General features: G+C 54.3%; 1 protein-coding gene across 8 annotated transcripts in view; it reads right to left on the reverse strand.

Annotated features, from left to right (window-relative positions):
* The window catches only part of DLGAP4 (DLG associated protein 4), a 127,635-nt gene that overhangs the window by 25,333 nt on the left and 80,872 nt on the right, over positions 1-21,430 (reverse strand). For 6 of the 8 annotated variants that reach the window (XM_015647434.2, XM_015647436.2, XM_015647435.2 and 3 more), the window contains one exon: positions 21,091-21,337. In XM_015647434.2, coding sequence (XP_015502920.1) covers positions 21,091-21,337 — 247 coding nt within the window. Of the gene's footprint in view, positions 1-14,045; positions 14,297-21,090; positions 21,338-21,430 lie in introns of those variants that run through there. The other 2 variants (XM_015647437.2, XM_015647438.3) reach the window with 2 other exon arrangements.

Genomic DNA, 21,430 nt, shown 5'->3' on the forward strand with positions numbered 1-21,430 from the left:
GGGATGAGCTCCCATGAGCAAATGATCCTGCAGTTCCTTATCCAGGCTGTTACCAGAGGAATTATGCTCTCAGGAATCTAAGCAGAGAACTGCTTTGTTAATTCAGCAGCCCCTGCCAGACCAAACTGTGCTTTAGGCTTTGGTTCTCACACACCAGATGTCAGGAGTTTCAAAACCCTCAAGTTATTTGACATTTAGATTTCCCACATACAATGTATATTCCCTGCAAGGATCAGAACAATCCTTAGTTACTGTTAGGTGTAAGAGCAATAAAGTGCAAAGAGCAATGCCATGGAATAATAATTGCTTCTGCAGTGTGAAAGTTCTCAGTCTGGCTGTGGCAGGTTTCAGTCAGACTTTGTCCTGCCATGTCCCACTGGCATTTGGAGTGTGCAGCCCCTGGACAGACAGATATTGAGCTGTTGTCTCCCTGAAGATACCAAGGAACAAGAAGATAAACCAAGCAAACCAGAAGGTGCAGCCTGAAACTGGAGAGAGAGCACACTTCAAAAATTCCCAAACCACTACTAAGTGTAGGTTTCCCTACATTAAAATGACCCATCCCTGTCCCCCTTCCTGCCAGTGAGCACTGTGGGGATCTCTGTGCAGCCCACCAAGGTGAGCAACAAGCACTTGCCACCCCTCAAGACCAGAAACACAACCACAACACCAGCACACCTCACAAAGCAGCTGCGCTCTGAGGAGCAGGTGCAGAGCTGGAATCACACCAATTGAAGAGTTATTTCCCATATGTTTAAGAACATGGGCCCAGATTTTCATGCCTTGGTGCCTAACAGGATACCAGGTAGGATTTCAGATGTATCAAGCCCTCTACTTTATCAATACTAGAAAAACCAGACCTCCCAGTCAGAAACTCCTTATTAAAGAAATTCACCTGCTTATCTGTGAGAGTTTACCATAAAGCTAAGACATTTATTCATAAATCTCACCTGCAAGGGTCAAAAGGAGTTCTACCTTCAGTTTTTAGTTACTGGAACATGCAGAAACGGTGCAGAAACCAGAGTTTCCATAGGCACAAGTTCCACTTCAGAACATGCAGAGCTCCCCTTCAGCAGCTCCCTGCTGGACAATTTCCTTCCTACATTTCTGACTGTAGCATTTGAAAACCCCAACTCTGACCTTCACCACTTAGAGATGGAGGAAAACAGCAACCAAGAGTTCAGAACTGCAGTCAGTGCTTCCCAGCAAGAGAACTCCACTGGCAGCCTTTGGAGCCTGTGCACTGGACCTCGATGTGTTACACAAGGGCAGCTCCAAATGAAGGCACCACGCTCCAAGAGCAGGGCCAGATCTGGCAGGAATCAGCTGTGGTACAGATGGATGGCTCACAGAACCTCAGCACAAGAGACCAACTGAGCAGCAGCCACCACCCCTCAGATAAGGAAATCTGTTGGTAACCTGAAGCCAAGTGCACAGAGAGAACATGCAGAATAGGTGAGCTCAGCTGTGCCCATGGCACACACAGGTATTCCCAAACCAGTGCAGACCAGCCTCCTTGTGAATACATTCCCTCTCCAGAAAAAACTCAAATGACTTGGAAAACCTGGGCATGGGCTTAAGCATAGGTTATGGCCTCTGGAGGTAACTCAGAATCCCAGAAAGATCTGGGCTGGAAGGGACCTTAGAGATCACCCAGTCCCACCCTGGGCCACAGGCAGGGACACCTTCCACTAGCCCAGGCTGCCCTGCCTCTGTGGCCAGGTGTGCAGGCGTTCCCAGCCATTCCCAAGTGTCTGGCAATCCTGCCAAGAGGATTAAGCACCAGTCAGCCTGAAGAGTTAAACTGTCAGGTCAGCTTTCAGCACCAGGAGCACTGAGGTGTCTGACAGCACTGCCAGCTGTGCTTCCCTCCAAGCTCCAAAGTTTCTCACAGAATTGCACAACACACAGTGCAGCAAATCTGCCTAAAACATGCAAATATTTCTGAGACACAAGTGATTCACAGCCCTGAAGTTTGTCACTGGCTGGACAAGGAGATCTTTAAGACTGAAAACAACCAAGTGCCACCCTTGCCCACTCTGTGCTTGCCCCACATCAGTACACAGAGTTCAGTGAGTATGAAGAGCTCAGGCACAGGTACCTTGGCTCACTGAGGTATCTTCCTTCTGCTGAGTGCTTAGAAAAGCACAGGCAATACAAAGAGCAAATGCATTTCTCTCCAAAGCAGCAGGAAGGACTCTCTTGTCTTTTGCCACGCACTGACCAGTTACCAAGAGGCAAATAGACACCAAGGGAAAAGTCCTGCTTTGTGTGGCAGCTTGCCCAGATGGGAACCTGAGGCTTCCACACATTCAGTAACTTCACTTTTCTGCTCATCTGCCAGCTCTGCAGCCTCTCCTTGTGTTTGCTTTGAGCACAAGCCATATTCATTAACCTCCATCTCTGGGTGATGCTTGCAGGAGCCATCACCTGTATATTGAGTACACAAAGCCATGGCTGCAACAGGATCAGGCAGCTCTGGTTTCACAGCCCTTATCAGAGATCACACACAACAATTTGATGCCTGCTGCAAGCCAGGACCTGGAGACAAGCAATCTGTTGACTTGAAATCTGAACAAGCACTCGGTGTCACAACCCTGAAGCAGCTCCTGCTGCAAGAATGGTGGAAACTTCAGTGCTGGGAAGATGCCCAGAGAGACTTGTAGCAATTTTCACTAATTTATCTTTCAGGCAAGAACAAAATTTCCCTGTATCTTGCAAATTTTTGCAGTTATTCTGTAAAAATTGTCAGTGTCCACTCACTCTTCCCTTTTAAGTCAGGACACTGCTTACCACCCTGTAGGTAACCATCTTCTACAAGGACATCTTCTAAAATTTGTTTGAGTACAGGTTTGAAGTTCAGAAAACTCAGCAGAACACCACATTAATTTGCAGAATATTAGGTTTTGTTCCTGTCCCCATCCTCAAGCACTCAGCCTTCCTTGGTTGGCACCTCAGGTTTTCTTTCTTTCTCAGAGGCCAGCTGAGCTCACCTGAGGGGTTTGAGGATCCTGCAGGTCCTGAGGGATGGGTTTGGCACAGGGGAAAGGATGGCACCCAAGGCATCTGCAAGGGTAAAACACTTGCACTGCAGCCCAGGGGGTCTGGGCAGCCCTGCAAGGGGGAGCAGGTAACATTAATCCTCTAGGGCTCAAATCTGGGGGATAAGGAACTCCACACGGTCTTATTCTGAGAGAACAAACCATTTTACAGTGATGTGCTCATGTAATAAAGGAATTTGATGAAGTTAACTGTTTAGACAAGCCTATGAGTAAGGACAGAAGGACTAGTTTCCTTCCAGGAAGCAACCTATTCATAGCCTTTAATGGAAATCTCCAAATACTTGGGAATTACTTGTTTTGCTCCATGAAGGGAAACCTCAGTTCACCCTTCCCATGGATGTAGTTCTCTACAGACACTGTTAACACATGTTACAGTATAGCTAAACTTACAAAACATGCACAGATCGTAGGTGAGCTTTTACCTCCTTTCCTGAGCAGCCTCTGTCTGCCCACTGCAGCCATGAACAATGTCAATCCCAGACCCTCATGCAGTTATTTTCTCCTCTGCAGGAACCAGAGTGCTGGAAGCCAAGTCAAGTAGCCTTGGAATGGCCACCAGGACAGGTATGACCAGTGTCACGAGGGAATGAAAATATGTACTACCCTCTTTTTTTAATGCTGGTTAAAAAGCAGATTTTAGCATCTTTAGCCAGACAGCAGCTACATTAAAAACAACAGCATTATAAATTAACATGATTCAAATTCAATTGGCCTGTCACCTTTCCTCTAAACAGGACATGTATCAAATGTTTCAAGGGAACAGACAAGGTGAAAAAAACCATTTGTCTTCATGCTATGAGCTACTGTAGCCTTTAATCCTGAAGACCCAGCAATCCAGAAGAAAAATTAGGGGGAAAAAAAAAAAAAGATGAGTCAGCAGAACTGCTGGAAAACAGTTTTGATCTTTTCAGGAAAACAGCCAAATATTTCTCTCACACTCAAAGTCAACTTGTTTGAGCTTCCACATTACACAAAGTTTTGTCCTTTTTGCTTGAATACAAGGCTGCTTAAAGCAAGCAAAACTCAAGGGAGCTGATGTACTTGCCAAGGAAGTGTCAACCCTTAGAGATGATAACTTGGAGCAGCCCCAGCCAAACTGTGCAGGTGCCATCACAAATCCCTGCTGAGCAGAGGGACCAGCACACAGCACAAGGAGAGAACCCCAATCTCACCCAGAGACACCCCACAAACAGGGGAACTCTGCATGTCCATCCCCCAATACCAAACATTACAAACAGAACAAGTAACGAGCTTCTGTGATGGGTATGACAAAGCCCTCGATCATAAAACAAGAAATAACTGGAAAGCATCAACTCCCTGCTTGCCAGGCCAGGCACTGACACCACCCTGCCTCCCATTAATCAGGAGGAGGTTGGTTAATGTTTGAGTAGGCTATTACAACTCAAGGCAGAGGACTGAGTACACTGTGCCATGCTCTCAACTAAACTTACAAAAAATTAAAACAAGACAAATGCACAGCAAACACTGTACAGGGCAGAATACATCCTCACAGTGTGTTCTGGTGACAAATCATTATTTCAGGAAACAGAAGTTCCCATCATTTTGGCAGAGGAGAATTAAGCCATGAGATATTCTCTGCTCCATCCCTGCCTGTGCTGAGCTCACACAGACCGTGTTGGCTCTCCTGCTCTCATCACCCAGCTCCACAGAGGAAACAGCTGCCTCAGGAGGGCTGGGAAGGCAGGAGGCCCCAGAAAAGCTCTTCTCACACCCTGGTGAAACACCAGCTTTTCTGACTGATGTCAGAGCTGTCAAAGCTCGGTGTAGCTGTCCTCCAGCACCAAGCCTGGGTTTTTAGCACCACAAACGTTTGCCAACAGGGCCCAAGTGCAGCAGCACAGCAACTGCTGGACATTTGGGGCTTCCTGGCACTAATTTAAACGTGCTCAACACATGAGGAGATGGAGGCAGTTTTGAGAGGAAGGGTATATGAGATCTTTTCTGCCACCACCACTCTGGTGACAGCCTTAAAATCACAGCTGTAATTCAGGCTCATTTCAAAGCTCCTTATCTTCCCTGAAGTCTATTGAGCTGTTGTGCTTTCTGCTGAGCTATTGATTACTGGGGTGGATGGGGAGAGGGGGAACACGAGTAACTGCCCCCCAGCCACTTTTCAGCGATGCCACATCTCGGGACATCATGACTGTCTCCATGGTGACACAGCAACACAACTGAATTGAAACAGGAGGAGGCCAATTAGAACAACAAAGGTCTTTTGTGGCTGGAACCACAGTAATTAGCAGAAATAAGAGATGCCATTATAAAAAAGACATGGTTGTAACAATAAAGAGCTTGCTTTTAGCTTGCTAGGTGAACCCCAAACCATATATATATATATAAAATCTTTTCTAGACTGGAAAACCCATGATATCACTAGCTGTGTTCCCAGTTCCACAGAATGCTGAGCACAGCCTGGATCTGAGAGGTCACTTTTCATGTCCCCTCATGTGGAGCTCTCCTCTCCACTGGAGCCTGCTCACATCTTACAAGGCTGCTCAGCCCTTGAGCTCAAGCAGAGCCCCCAGGATGAGGTGCCTTTCAGGCTGCCACAATTAGCACACACACGTGTGGGGGCACACACAAAAGAAACCAACCCCAGGCTGCCAATCCACAGTGACTCACACCAGCTGAGGCTCCACCTCCAGGGATGAAGAACACTCAGGGTTTGGAATGGGTGGTATGAACAATATCTGGACCCTCTGAATATCTACGCTGTTTTGTTTTCAACCTCCAAATGAGAGACACACAGGAGCAGTACAGCAGCACGATGACAGGGCCAAATCTGACTCCAGCTGACCTGCACTCCCCATCCCATGGTGCAGGTTCATCAGGAAGCACTTGCTGCAGTGTCAGAGATGAGGCAGCTGCTGTACTGCTCCAGAGTGGCCAGAAGCAACACACAGCTCTAGAAATTCCCCAGGGAGAGCAGCTGCTTGGAGTGTTCCACGGTCAGGCTGTCAGCCTGAGGCACCTCCACTCTGGCCATACATTCAGCCCATTAAATACCACTGACATGCTGCAGACTCACCGTACTTTTCTCTATCAAACCCAAAAGCTGCAGCAGGCAGGAACAAGCTGAGCACAAACTTCCCAAGGAAGGAAGCTTGAAGGTGTGAGGCACAGCACAAAGTCAGGGCACCTGGAGCAAGGAAAGCAGCACCCAACACAGCCACTGGAGCATAGCAACTTTGCACACACTGAAGGTTAAACCTCCACATGTAGCACTGATTCTCACAGCTCCTGGGAGCTCTTGTGTTCCTCTCCTGCAATTCCATGGGAAAACAAGGCATTCAGTGCTGGCAGGGCAGGCAGAGCACACAGGTCCATGGTACTGGCACACTCAGGGCATGTGGAGTGGGCAGCAATCTGCTTGGCAGCTGCTCTGTGATAAGAGGCACAGCTGCCCAAAGCCTGAGTCACCTTAGAAAAAAAATGATGCTGAAAAGCATCACACCATAAGAATTAGGATAAATTAGATTTAACAGGTGCCCTCAACAATCTCTGCAGAAGCATTTTTCAGTCATAATCCATTCAAGTGAGAGTCTTTGTACACAACCCTTGTACCAGCCCCAGCATCTGTCAGGTGAGGTTATTTCACATGCAGCAGCAGAACTTGAGGTGAGGCACTAACAGTGAGTGGGGTTCTTGCTGGGATCCACCATTTAAAATGGGCCATCCTGTGGCACACGCCTGAGAAATGGGACAATGGGACTTGCTCAAGCCACTATCACCTCTGAACACAGTTAATTCAAAGAGGAGACACCTTTTGGCACACAGCTTCTGCACAGATGCACCTGAGTGGCTCCAGTTTCCAGATGGTGAAGACTGACCCTTCAAAAGGCTTGTGTTGATTTTTTAGTACATTCTGGACTCTGTGTTCCTGCTTTAGCAGCTCATTCACCCAGATCTGCAATCACATGCACCTGCTGCCTGCACACACACCATCACCCACACCCAGAGCATGTTTGCTAACAGAGCAAGAACGAGCACAGAGCAGAAAACATGATTTTCTGTGCAAACCAGGCCTTGCAGCAGTAGAAAAAGCCATTAGCTACAGAAGGGAAAGAAACAGGCAGAGGCAGAAATAACAGCTTTGGAAATATCCAGCCTCTAAAGTTATTTTTAGAGCTGCCTCCCCCAACACCCAAGATATTCAGAGCCATTGAAAAAAAGTATAAATCAAAGGTAAGTGCACAAATAGCACTGCCAGGAGAAAGCAGACAGTGCTTCAAAGTTCCTGCTGCCACCAGCAGCGATGGCTGGCCTGGTTCTGCTCCATTTGGGGCCTCGTTAGCCTGGACTCTGCTTTGCTGTGCCACAGCAAGCTCAGGGCATCCAACCCACGTGTGCTGGGCACTGCAGGATGGTGCCAGCCGAGCACTGCTATCTCTGGGACCCAGCACAGCCCAGACAGGGGAAAGGACAGGCAGTGTGTCTATCCCCTTTGGACAGCACTATTGTCACAGATTCAATTAGGCTGGAAAAGACCTCTGAGTCTGATCTGTGACCTTGTCAACAAAATCACAGCTGAGGCCATGTTCGGTCCTTTCTTAAAACACCTCCAGGGACAGTGACTTCACCACTGCCCTGGGCAGCCCATTCCAGTGCTTGACTATCCTTTCTGTAAAGAAATTCCTCCTAATGTCCAACCTGAACTTCCCCTGGTGCAGCTGAAGACTGAGCCCTCTCTCCTCCTGTTCCCTGGGAGCAGAGTCAGACCCGCCCCGGCTGCCCCTCCTGTCAGGGACTTGTGCAGAGCCCGAAGGTGCCCCTGAGCCTCCTTTGCTCCAGGTGCTCCATTCTCTTCCCTGGACAACGGGGGTGACAGGCCGGGGCTGTGTCCCTGCACACTGACAGAGCACAGGGCGCTCTCGGAGCGGGAGCCGGAGCTCACCCAGCACCCGCCGGCCGGGCCCGGCCCCGGCAGCTCCCCGGGCGCTGTGGGGCTCCCCGGGCGCTGTGGGGCTCTCCGGGCCCCGGCACCCCCGGCAGCTCCCCGGGCGCTGTGGGGCTCCCCGGGCGCTGTGCGGCTCTCCGGGCCCCGGCAGGAGCGGCCCGGCCCGGCCCGGCCGGCGCTCACCTCGCCCGACGGCCCTGCTGCAAAGCGCGGCGGCCGCAAAGCGAGCCCGGCCGGGAGACAGCGCCCGGGGCCGAGCGGGGCGGGACCCGGCCCCGGGACCCTGCAGCAGCCGGGGCCGAGCGGAGCCCGCCCCCGCACCGGGACCCAGCACCGGGACCGGGACCCAGCACCGGCCGGGGCCGAGCGGAGCCCGCCCCAACACCAGGACCCTGCAGCGGCCGGGGTCGCCCCGCCGGCTCCCGCTGCGACCCCCGGAGCAGCACACTCCCTGTCCCGTGTGTGCAGCCGTGGGAAATCCACTCTGAGCACGTCTGGCAAGCAAGCAAGCACTGGGCATCTCCCAGCTCCAGCCCCGGGCTACCGGGGCCCAGACAGCTCCTGCTGCTACAGAATCACTGAATCACTTTGGCTGGAAAACACCTCTGAGACCACCGAGTCCAATCTGGGACCGATCCTCGCCTTGTTACTGGCCCAGAGCACTGAATGCCACGTCCAGTCCTTCCTTGGACACCTTCATGGAAGGTGACTCCATCATCACCCTTCCAATGCCTGACCACCCTTTCCATGAAGAAATTCTTCCTAATGTCCAACCTAAACAGCTTAAGGACATTGTCCTCTCATCCTGTTGCTGGTTGCCTGGGAGCAGAGGCTGGTCCTCAGACCCTGCCCTTCTGCCGTGAGGATGCCACTCAAGACATTCTCCCTTTTATCCCTTAACCCTGCACATTTTATCAGTCCTGAGGCACAGCAAACAGGAATTAAAGCATCACACAGATGAACACCCAAAACGCAGGGATCCTTCTGGCCCACACAGGGCCCTGGTGGGTCTGAGGGAACGTGACTGTCAGAGCTGCATGTTCACCAAACCCTCACACGACTGTGACAGCTGACAAGGAGCGGCATTCACAGCAGCAGCCACCCGGGGACAGCGAGAGCAGCCACAGCTCCATCCAGACCTTTTGTCTGCCTTCAAAGCCCTGATTCCCTCAGTCAGCCTGGTTCAGTGTTTGACTTGTATGAGAACAACTCCTGGGAGGGAGCAGGGCTTGGAGGGCTACTCTGGCAGCATCCCCTCAGCACCCGGGTGCTCTGCAGCACTCATCTCCAGCAGGGCCCTCAATGGAGCAGTGATAAAAGTTAATGTGTGGCACCACACCGCTGGTAGTGGCGAGGAGATTGCAGGGTGACAGCAACGCTGCCACTGAACCTGTGCCAAGCACAAAGGCCAGCAGCAGTGTGGCCAAGGCAACAGGCAGCCTGTGAGCAGGGCTCTGCTTCCCAGCATCCAGGATTCCCCACTCAAGGCCTGGCACTTGGCACACTGCAAACCTAAGCATCGCTGAAACCCAATACTTTGGAAATAAAGTAGCTGCTTTGTCCAGAACCAGGTGCTCAGGAGGTGCAGGCACTCTCCAACATCCTGTACAAGGTATCAGACTAAACACCGGTTCAGGCACTGGGAGAAGCTCTCCAGCTCCATTCCACATCTCCCTAAAGCCACCTTCTCCCTGTAAAGTTCCAGCCCAGGCTGTACAAGGCTGGGCATTACAGCAGCGCTCAGAGCAGCAGTGCTGAGAAGCCAGAATTCCCAGTCTGGGCCTGCAGCTGGAGCAGCAGCTCAGACTGGCAGAACTGGCAGCTGTTAACAGAGTGCACCCAAAGCCTGGAACAGTTCTGCACTGAAACGTTGTAACTCGGGACCGCACATTTGGGGCACCCTGAGGGACTGAAAAGCCTCAGGGCTCAACCAAGGGAAAGCAGGGTTCCCAACAAAACAGCCACTCCAGTGACCTGAGGGCCCTGCCACAGCATGCTGGCCCAGGACCTGTCCTGCACATGCTGTTCTCCACACAGCAGCACTGACCAGGCTGGCAGCCAAGCACAGACACGGCTCCCAACGATGGCCTTCACGTAGCTGGATTATGTGTAAGGCCTAAGAGGGATGCAGCATCCACACTTTAACTTCCAGTTCAATGCAGCTGTAGATATGCCCGCTCCAGTTAGGAAGGCTTGGAGATCCCTCCTGCACACAGCAAATGCCTGGCTGGGCCCTGTTCAGGTAGATCTCAACCACTCCCAGAATAGAAACAAAACAAGACAAATAATACTTAGAAGTTTGACTAATCTTATGAAAACAACTTGTAATAAAAATTCCCTTTTATGAACTCTTAAATAGCTTTCATCAAACATCACCTTGCACTGTGACAGTGCATAAGCAGAAAGGCATAAGCAACTTCTGATCTCCACTTTAATTCCAGCTCTGACAGACCTGCACCACAGGTAAGAATTTACCTTTGAAACATTCACCACTCAAGTTTCTTGGTCAAACTTCAAACTGCAGAGACAAAACAGCAGCTTAAGCTTTGATCTCTTGAAACTAGTTCAGAAAAGATCACTGCAGTGAAACCTGGATGTCTTAATGAAGAGCACTAAATGGGATACACAAGATTGACTGTCAACACATCCTTGATGTAAATACTAGTGCTAAGGTTTAAAACTTATGCACATTCACTGTTTCCTTTTTGAGCACTACTGTCTGATGCACCAAGCTACAGCCTGGCTCGGGTGAGTCCTCTCAGAGACTGGTTTCATGTTTGTGGTGTTCCCAGAGGAACTGACAAACTCCACCCTGAGACCCTGCAGAGCAGTGGCTACAACCCAGTTTGTGTGTGCACTGTCTGCTCAGGTGATGCTGCAGCACCTGTGCAGGCATCAAGCACCCTGCCTGCGTCCCAGTAGGTGCATGTGCCCCTCTGCTTTTACTGGCAATTCACACTGCAAGACTAAGCTCAGCACCAAGGGGAGAAGGAGGAGAGAATCAGGACACAACTGTCTTCCTAGATGTGCAGAAATTTGGGAAGAGACCTGGCAGTGCATAACCCACAGCCCTGTCCTCTATGGAAATCGAGCAGTCTCCAGTCCTGGGGGACCATTAACTTCTCCAGCAATGCTTGTCACCTTCTGTGACAGCAGACTAGCAGCCCACATTGAACTATGTAAACACTGGGACTGCCCTACCTAATGCTGCCCATTTAATTAGAGACCAGACTCATGTGGGCAGACGGATCTGAGCACTTACCTCACTGTTTTCAGTGAAAATCACAAATGCTTTTGCAATGGTGCCTTTTGCATTCACCAGCCAGACCCTGGCAGAGCAGAAGTGAAGCTCAGGACTTCAGCTGTGGGGCTGTTGTCTCCTCTTGCTTCTCCAGAGGACAGAGGGTTTGTACTTAATGCACTGATCTGTACCAAAGGGCCAGCAATTACTTAATTCTGCAAGACAAATTGATGTGGACAGAATTTCTAAATATTTTCTCCTCTCCTAAACTGGCCCATCTCCAAATGGTTTAACTTTTGCCTGTTTAAAGGCAGCTTATGTCAAACCCTGATGTCATTCTGCACCCCGCTTTTTCTTCTCTCCAGATGGGAAACCAGGAGAGAAAGGAAAGAAACTCGTTTTTCCACAAGCTCTTCTGGAGAGACCTGAATTTACCATTCCCAACTCCAGCCCTCACAGAACTTTATCCGACAGCCTGAACTCTAATCGCCTTTCACAGCAAACAGCAATCATACTTAGCACCACTCCCCTCTCTTTTAAATCTGCTCTGATAGAAAACACACTGACAACTTTTCACTGCAGAAATTAAAGTGGATTTTTCTTGAACAAGGGCACCCGCCTGCACAGCCTTAATCCTTCCAACTCACATATGTCCCTGTAACTTGCACTGTTCTGAATCCAATTATGCCTCCTCAATCCATTAAAAAATATTTGAGGCTGTTGTGCAGGTTGCACAGAGCAAGAGTATCAGCTGAAGAGCCACAACCAAGCCCTGCTGCACCATGGCTCTGCAGGCTTCCCTCTGCAGGTGTGTGTGAAGTGGGTTATGAGAAAAATCAAAGTGTGACGGTGACTTTCACACAGTCCAGCGACTAGTTCACTCCAGACCACCCCAGTGTGGGCTCAAACAACAAGAAAATCCACAGAGGAGACAAGAACTGACACACAGCTGTTTGTAAATGCCTGGTTGTCATTAGTTATCCATTAAAAGCTTTTAAAGTTCTCCTGCTCTGGCAGCCCGCACAGCTAGGAACGCAATCATGGAGCAGCAGGTCTCCCATGCATCAGGCTGGAGCAGAAAAACCTTCAGCTGAGCAGTCAAAGTGTCCACAAATCCTAACTGCACACATAGATCAAGCACCTGAGTGCCCAACGACTGACACACAGAGCTGTGAGCAAAACAAGCTGACAACGTGTGCTGGGACAGCGGCTCCATTCCACGCAGGGACCCCTGGGGCTCCCAGCACACTGTGCTTTACCAGATCCCATTGGATTCTACAGACAAACCACATTTCACAGAAACCAAGTTCTTCTTTTATCACCTTTGCTGCCCAGGGTCTCCTTGTCCTTTCCAGGCTGGCACAGTGCACAGCAGTTACACTCCAGCACTTCCAGAGGCACACTACAGATCCTGGGGCCCTCAGCTGCACCCCGAAGTTACACTGCCACGACAGAAGTGGGATGGACATTGCGAGCTGGATGCAAAAACAGCACGTGACAGTTCAGCATTTGCACCTTAAAGATGAGTTTTTAGGTTTTCCATGCCTGCCAACAACAGACAAATTCTGTAGATGGTACTTGGTATCTGGGTACAGACACACATCAATACTTATGTGAAAGCCAAACAGACTGAATCTGATCAATAGTTATAATTTTGTCCACTCCTTCAAGAACATGTAACTTCATAGCACCAAATGCCTGTTGGAAGAGCAATTACCAGCAAAGTAATTTGGACCCTATGGAGTCAAGTCTGCCAACTTACACGACTTGGCAATCTGGCTTGCTATCATCCCACATGATTGGAATTTATTTTAGGATTCAATGCCACATGCTGTGGGGTTTTTTTTTTCCTCCCTTTTCTTCTTTTCCACCCCCAAGTGACAAGCTACAGCCTAGGATTCAGAAGTCCTAATTCCATTCCCATCTCAAAGACATTTCCTGCACACCCTGGGGTCAAGGTCTTTGCAGAATAAGTAATATTACTCCTACCAACAGTATCCTGCAAACAATCCTCCTTTTTGAGCCTCTCAGTCGAGACTGGAGTAGAAATGAAGAGCTACATCTACTGACCGCTCACAACCAACCGTAGCATCCCCACCCTCCTGCAAGGCACACCAAAGCCGGGCTGCACCTGCGGTTAAATCCCGAGGGATTCAGCCTCAGCTCCCGCACAGGGCGGGCGGCTTGAGGCTGGGCTGCCACACCAGGTACCTTCAGCCAGGACCTGTTCTCCCAGGCTAAAAAAAGAGACTTTTCAGAGCCAGCTCTGGCCGGGAGGTGCCAGCTCGCTGCGCTGCGAAATGTCAGCCTTCAGCTCCGTGCCTCGCCCAGACAATTCCCTTTTCTTCTCCAGGGGAGGAAGAATCCGAACGCCTCTCCAAAGAAAGGGCCCGTGCCCCCGGCGGGGAACGCATTCAGCGAAGCGCCGCTTCCTTCCCTGCGGCACCCAGGGACTCCTTAAGGGCCCGAAGCCCCGGGTCGGGCACCGGCCTGACCCCGCACGGCCCCCGGGGGACGCGAACAGCGGGGCTGGCACCGGGGCAGCGCCCACCCCGCCCGGGCCCGGCTCCCCGCGGCGCAGGCGGCATGCGGGGGAGGAGGAGGATGGAGCGGCCCCCACAGCCCAGCCCAGCCCAGCCCGGAGCCGAGCGGGGCGGCCCCGGCGCTCCCACGGAGGCCCGGGACGCGCGTGGGAAGCGGAAGGGGCGGCGGGCCCGGCAAGCGGCGGAGCAGCGGCAGCAGCGAGGGAGGGAAGGAGGGGGCGGCACCCCCGCCCGCAGCCATGCAGGGCCCGGCTCGGCCCCCCGCTCGCGCGGTCACTCACATTGCCTGAGGAGCTCCAGACACAAAGCCATGGGAGACACAAAGAGGGGCGGAGGGGACCGGAGAGACGGGGGGGGCGCGGGGCGAGGGCGCTCGGCCCGGCCTGGGTCCCGCGGAGGGGAGGAAGAGAAGGACGAGCCGCCGGCGGGGCCGCTCGCAGTCCGGGGCCGCTCCGGCTGCTGGTGCGGCCGCCGCTGGAGAAGGGAGGAGACGCGCGGAGCCGCCGCCGCACTCACCGCGCCCGCCCGCCGCTCCGGCCGCGCGCCCGGGCGGGGCCGCGCATTAAACGGCCGCCCCGCCCCGGGCCCGCCCCGAGCACCGGGACCGCCCCGAGCTCGGGCACCGGCACCGCTCCGGGCCCCGCCCCGCCGCGCTCCCACGGCCGTGCGGGTCCCTCCGCCCCGCCGGACACGGCCGGACCCTCTGGACCCCCGGCCCGGCCGAGAGGGGACACGGGCGGCGGCCGCCGCTGCCCCACCGCAGCTGCCGCGGGGGGAGCCGAGCGCCGCTGAACAAAGCGGGCGCCGCTCCCACCCCACGCGGGAGCTTTGTCTCGTTGTCGCAGCAGCCGCGGTGACATCTTCCCCAGCGCGGCCGCGCTCCCACCCACGCGCAAACGCGGGTTTGGCTGAAGGAGCCGTCGCGTTTTCCCCCGCTCCTGCCCCGGGGACCCCCGTGGGACCCCCGTGGGCGGCGGGTGCAGGAGCGCAGCGCTGCCGCCACGCACCTCCTGCAGCACCGCCGAGAGGAACCCTCCGCTGCAGAGGGAAATACACAGAAAAGGAACAAGTGGGACGAGATTTCCCTTGTGGGTGTTTTCCCCTGGTCCCAGATTTGCTGAAGTTCTGCCCCGCTGGGCACGGGGAGAGGGAGCGGAGCCTCAGCGGGTGCGGGCGGTGTGTTGGGGCTGTGCTTTGTGCCTCCCCTGGGGCTGCCAGAGCAGGGCTGATGCAGGACACAGGTGCGGAGGGGAGCAGGGCTGGCACAGCGTGCGGGCTGCGGGAAGAGCCTGCTGGGCAGAGCCACCCGAGTCTGCACCCTGGGCACAGCCAGGCTACTGCAGGAGGATCCACCTCCATCCCTCAGATCCTGCGCCGACACACGGAGCTGAGCAGAAGGCTCCCCTGGACAGGAGCTGGGGACAGCTCTGCGAGGCCGGAGTCACTGTGTGCGGTGTGTGACCGGGACGGGCAGCGGGTGCTCAGAGCCCAGCGTGGGCAGGGCCGTGGCTGTGAGAGCAGCGGTGCTGCCGCGTGGCCCCTGCCAGCGGAACGTGTGCTGCCCCGGCCCCTCGCTGCTACCATCACTCCTCGATGCTGTGATTTATTGATGGCTCGCTGGGCTCCCAGCACTGGGAGAAGGGCTGGTCTGCAGCAAGGAGCGATCAAAGCGCCGTGGGAAACAGAGCACTGAGCTCAAGTGCTGCCGGCTCCGCAGGAGGACTGAGTTGCCGCCGCCCTCGGCATTCAGCGACCGAATCGCTGCGGATTTGCTGCTTCTGTTCTTGAAAGCAGCACCACAATGGGGCTGAAGGAGGATTTGGTCACAGTCAGCCCTGAGCCTTGGGAGCCCAAGCCTAGGATCTCCCCACTGTGATGCCTACCAAGGGAAAAAGGAAACTTGTTTTCAGTTCAGGGTCTCCCAGGTAGCCCTGAACTGCCAATCTATTCCTGAACCCTCAGAAATATCCAGGTTATGGCTCAGTAGATGGCAAAGATAATGGGAGAGCATGAAGGAGAAGAAAAGCAACCCAAACCAAGACATACACAAAAAAACCTTCATGTGCCTGCACTGTCTGACATCCTGAAAATGCTCCAGGCTATTCGCAGAGCCTCACTCAACCCCACCCAGCCCTGCTCTCCTGGCACACGTGTGTCTGTCTCAGCCAGGGCTGTGCTGGTTGCTGTGGGGCTGCCCCAGCGATGGCATGAGCCCTGTGGCCATGGGGAGCTGCAGAGGGGCTGAGCATTACCGACACAGGGGACAGAAAGGGGCACCTGTGACTGTCTGGTGTCAGGGTGGCTCTGCTCATCTTGGTCACAAGGATGGCCAGCATGTCAGCAGGCCCCTTGGCCTCTCAGGTGTCTGTGTACCTGGCACATTGCCCTCCAGCCAGCTCTCCTCACAGGCAGAGCACAGCACCGTGCTGCCCTCCAAGAGGCTCTGAGTGAGCTCAGGCACCCCTTACTGCTTTGGCTTCTCCTCTTCCACAAGGCCAGCACCAACTCCCTTTCCTGCTATCAAAGCTGATAAAGCAAGCAGCAAGAGGACTTGTCTTTCTGACCATATCAGCAAAGGGAAGTGCTGGCAGCTGCCTTTGTTTTCACTCCTTTGTAGATGGTCCCTGCTGGGAGAAGGCAGGCTTGGCCAGGACCTTGGAGCCATGCTCATCTCCCCCGTGTCTGTCTGTGCCAGCACAGCATCCCAGTGTGGCTGCAGCTCCCCCCTTCCCGGGGACCTGGGCATTTCTGTGGGCTCAAACCCACTGCAGCTGGTTTTGTGTGCCAGACACGTGCCTGCTGCAGGCAGAGCTCACAGCCTGGCTGCTGCCCGTGGGAGCGCTGAAACCTGGCAGCAAAGAGCACCAGGCACATAAAGACAGGGATGGTTTGGGTTTGGGGGTGGAGCCGAGAGCGGGGCTGTGGCTTCCTCGGGAAAAGGGAGCGCTGCTGGGCACAGGGCGGTGGTGGAGTTTCCATAATAACAAGGGAAAGATCAGAGGTGAAAAATGAACTAGCAAATGTGGACAGAAACAGCTGCCATGAATTTCTTTTTGTCCCACAGTCACACGAATACATCACAGAACGTGTGTACGTGCCCTTTTTTCCTCTCTGAACACTGATGGAGCATGCAACAGAAATCTTTCCCTGGCACACACACACACATACACACATACACACACACTCCCTCTAATCCCTTTCCTGCTTGTGTGTCAGAGAAAGCTATTTCTGGAACGTGAAATCTAGGTCAAAAAAAAGGAGAAAATCTGAAGGGAATGATAACAGTCCTTCCTAAAGGCGGTCTGGGGTCAGCTCAGGCCAATGGGATTAGCAAGGGGCCACAGTGGTGCTTCACCCCTGGCTGAGCGATGGCTCCTGGCCTGGTGTGAGCTCCCTGTGCCTTCCCATCGCTGCTGCTTCCCCACACAGGAGAGAAGGCCATGACAGCCGAGAGGAGTGCAACAGCAATCACCTACCTACACAGAGCCTGAGATCACGGCACTCAGAGGAGGAGAAGGAGGAGGAAGATACACGACTTTTCCAGAAGCCACATGACTTTCTCAGAAGCTGTGGAAACTCATCCCACAGTGAGCCAGCCCTTGGGGACTGGGCCAGCACAACGAGGGGTGCAGGCACTTTGTCCTTCCTCCTAAGCACAGCCCTGTAATAGCATCAGTGCCAGGGGACCGGGCTGGCACCTGACTTCTCCCGGGGCAGGGCAGGGTCCCAGCACAGCCATTTAATTTAGTCATAAACAGGGAAACAAAAGCAATACAAAGAAGACAGGAAGCAGGTGGGAGATGGAGGGCAGCTGTTCTGTCCCGACCTTTGGGAGTCTCTCTCCTGCCTGGCCTGGACTTGGCAAAATTCTGGTATATGGACAGGCACAAGGTGTGTGCAGCCCTGGCCTCCCTGGAAGAGATCTGGACACAGGATAAGGAGCTGGACACCTGAGCTTTTTGGGAACAGGCTGCTGAGTCCCAGGGCAGGATGCTCTGAGCAAGGGTGGTGTTACCAGATGGCACAAGGAGGACTGGGAAGAGCTCGAGCAGAACTGGCTTGGTGTGAGCTTTCCCCGCTGTATTTGCTTGTTTACCTCTGCTTTCCTGTTTCCCCTGGACATCAAATATTCCACTCTGCATTGCAAGCAGTCTATTAAACAAGTAATTCCCAGAGCTGCCTCTAACAAGCAGGAGCTGGGGCTGGGGAGCCCTTTGTGGTGCTCCAGAGCCGGCGCGGCTGTCACCGCACGCCTGGCAATTAGAAGAATAGGTTCCACTGGGGCTTTTGAGTCTCTGGCTGTGCAAGGCACAAAGCTTTGTTTAAGGCTGATCAAGGGCAGCTCATCATCTGTCTCGCTGTCTGTCAAATGGGAGCTAATTGCCCTGTAATGTGCCGGTGACACAGGCATTAGTGGGAGGAACTGGCGTGGCAGGGGTGTGACAGCTGTCAGGGCTCTCCCCCATGCTCCCCACACACCCTGCATGGAGCCAGCTGCCCCTCCTCCTGCTCTCTGACAGTGCCTCAATCCCTCTGCTTTAGCATCCAACCCCCACATGGCCCCCAAGGAACTAGAAGCTTGTGTTCTACCCCAGAACTGCTGCTGCTGGTGCCTCTTTAGGACGTGCCCTTACACAGACAAAAGCATGGTGCTCCCCATCCCCCTGGGCTGGTGCACAGATGCTGGATGAAGAAAGGTGTCCCTGGGATGTGTCTGGGTGAGGGCTCTCACTGGTGTCATCCAGAGCCCTGCGTGGAGCAGAGGCCATGAGTGACCATTACACCTGCAGGTGGCAGTGCAACCACCCCGTGTGTCCAGGCTGCTGCCACCAAGCTGCCACCTGCTGCCTGGGAGGGCCCTCTCCTCCACCAGCAGCCACTCAGAGCCTCAGGGATGTACAGAAAAGGCCCTGGGGGTGCTGGCTGACAGCAGCTGAACAAGAGCCAGGTGTGCCCAGTGGGCAAGAGGCCAATGACACCTGGCCTGTACCAGCTGTGCTGTGGCTGCAGGACCAGGGCAGTGACTGTGCCCCTGTGCTGGGCACTGCTGAGGCATCTCAAGGGTTGTGTTCTTTAATGGGCCCCTTGTGACAAGGAAGGCAATGAGGGGCTGGAGCATGTCCAGGGAAGGGAATGGAGCTGGGGAAGGGGCTGGAGAAGCAGGAGCAGCTGAGGGGCTCAGCTCTCCAACCCCCTGACAGGAGGGTGCAGCCAGGTGGGGATCAGGCTCTTTGCCCAGGTAACAAGTGGCAGGATGAGAGGAAATGGCCTCAAGTTGCACCAGGGAGGTTTAGATTGGATATTAGGGAAAACTCTTAATGGAAAGGGTGCTCAGGCACTTGCACAGGCTGCCCAGGGAGTGGTGGGAAATGTTCAATAAACTTGTGGATGTGGCACATGGGGACATGGGTTAGTGGTGTCCTTGGCAGTGCTCTGGGTTAACAGCTGGACTCAATGATACTAGAGGGCTTTTCCAACCAAAATAATGCCATGGTTTGCAGGGGAACTGAGCCCAGACAGCTGATTAGAGGTGTGAGTGCTGTCCAGATGTGTCTCCTGCCTCCCACATCCTGTGCATGCACAACCACAGATGCTCCTCTTGCTCCCCAACCCTCCACCAAAACCCCTTCCCTCTCCAAGTTCCAGCAGCCAATGTGAAGGGCTGGGGGATGCTCTGGGAACCAGCAGAACTGTGCTGGGTCATGTCAGAGAGAGGTGACACCTGGCATTTGGAAGCCACCTCTGTGCTGTGCCTGTTGCTGCTGCCTGGTGTCAGCCTGGACCTGGCAACACCGAGCTCAGCAGTGCTGAGCCAGCAAAGAGAGGGCGGTGGGAGTGGGGCAGCCAGGTGGGAGGAGTGTGGGACAGAAGCAGAGCAGAGAAGGTGGCAGGAAGGAGGGACAGGGCTGAGCAAACAACCCATCCCTCCCAGGGGATGTCTTCCAGTTCCTGCCTCGTCCTATAGACCTTGACTGGGATGCCTCTGCAGCTCAGACCATGGAAGAGAGATGCTCAGCCATGCCTGTATATCTGGGGAGGAAGGCCTGGAGCCAGGCAGGAAGGCTGCCAGTGCCTCTTCCCTGCTCCCCACTCTGCCCAGAACTGGGATGTGCTGTCTCCCACTGACAGCCCACCTCAGTGCTGTGGCAGCTTTACCCACAGCAGATGAGCTGAGGCTGCTCTGAACCCCCCTTGGTGCCAGAGCTGGTGCTGACAGGCACTGTCCTGCTGGGCCTGAGCCCAGCATCCCCATGGGGATGGGACATGCTGCCTTCCCAGACATCCCTGTAGAGATTCTGGATTCCTCCTGCCTGCTCTGGCACCTGCCTTGCACCAGGTACAGGCACCACCATGTTCAGGAACACCAAAGTATCACCTCTGCTAACAGTTCCCAAAATTATCCCCAGGATGGGAGCTCTCAGCTTCTCACACCTTGTGCTACACCTGAGCCCCATCTGGAGCACTGGGGCTGGCCAGAGCTGGGAAGGACACAGGCTGCCTTGGAGAAAATGATGTAAAGTGATGCAGATCAAGTGACTTGGAGCACCATGGAAATGCTGCCATGGCTCAGCACAGGGATGCTGGCCTCTGTGGCTTGGGGAGGATTGTCGGTGCCTTGAAACTCAGTGCAAGATCTTTTTGTACCCCACAGCCAGGGATGCTGGGGCCTCTCTGTGTGTCATCACAGAGTCACAGAATGGTTTGGGTTGAAAGGACCTTAAAACTCATCCAGTCCCACCCCTGCCATGGACAGGAACATCTTCCACTAGACCAGTACAAGCCCTGTCCAACCTGGCTTTGAACACTTCCAGGGATGGGGCAACCACAACTGCTTTGGGCAGCCCGTGCAAGCATCTCACTAACCTCTAAGATCTTCCTGGAGCCTCCTCTTTTCCAGGTTGAACATTCCTACCTTGTCAGCCTGTCTCCAGAGGGGCTCCAGCCCTTGGAGCATCTCTGTGCCATCTTCTGGAGTTGCTCCAGCAGCTCCACGTGTTTCTAGTGCAGAGGGCCCCAGAGCTGGAGGCAGCTCTGCAGGAGGGGTCTCATGAAATCAGAGCAGAGCAGGGGGAATTTACTGCCTTGACCCGCTGGTCACACCTCCCTTGATGCAGCACCCAGAGCCCGTCTGCCATTGCAGCACCCACATCCAGCTCTCGGGCACACAGCAAACCCCCACATCCCCCAAAAAATCACGGCTGGGGATGCAGGTACCCGAGCCCGGCGCCTCGCATGCTCGACAGCCCCCAGGCAGTGACAGCAGTGTCCCCTGTCCCCCAGCCCCGCTGGCCTCGCGTCCCATGCCCTGCCCGCTGCTGCACTCACTGCTGTTGGTGGGCAGGGTCCTGCTGCCGCTGAGGCTGCCCGTGGGTGGCGGGGAGATGGAGCGGACGGAGCCCGTGTCGTCCTCCTGGGAGCAGCCTGCCTGGATAGCGCGGAGGTAGCTGTGGCTCCGGGATCGGAAGTAGCTGGGCAGAGGCAGGTCCAGCACCTCCGCAGCCGCCGACTCGGCCTCACTGTAGGTAGAGTCGCAGACGGGCTCGTACTGCTCCCCCAGCTCCGGCTCGGGTGCCTGCAGGGGGACAGGAGCAGCCCCAGTCAGCCCCTGCCCGCGGCCGCCCTTCCCTTCCCTTCCCCTCCCCTCCCTTCCTTCCCTTCCCTTCCC

The sequence above is a fragment of the Parus major genome, chromosome 20, assembly GCF_001522545.3.
Source record: "Parus major isolate Abel chromosome 20, Parus_major1.1, whole genome shotgun sequence".
Classification (NCBI taxonomy): Eukaryota; Metazoa; Chordata; class Aves; order Passeriformes; family Paridae; genus Parus; species Parus major.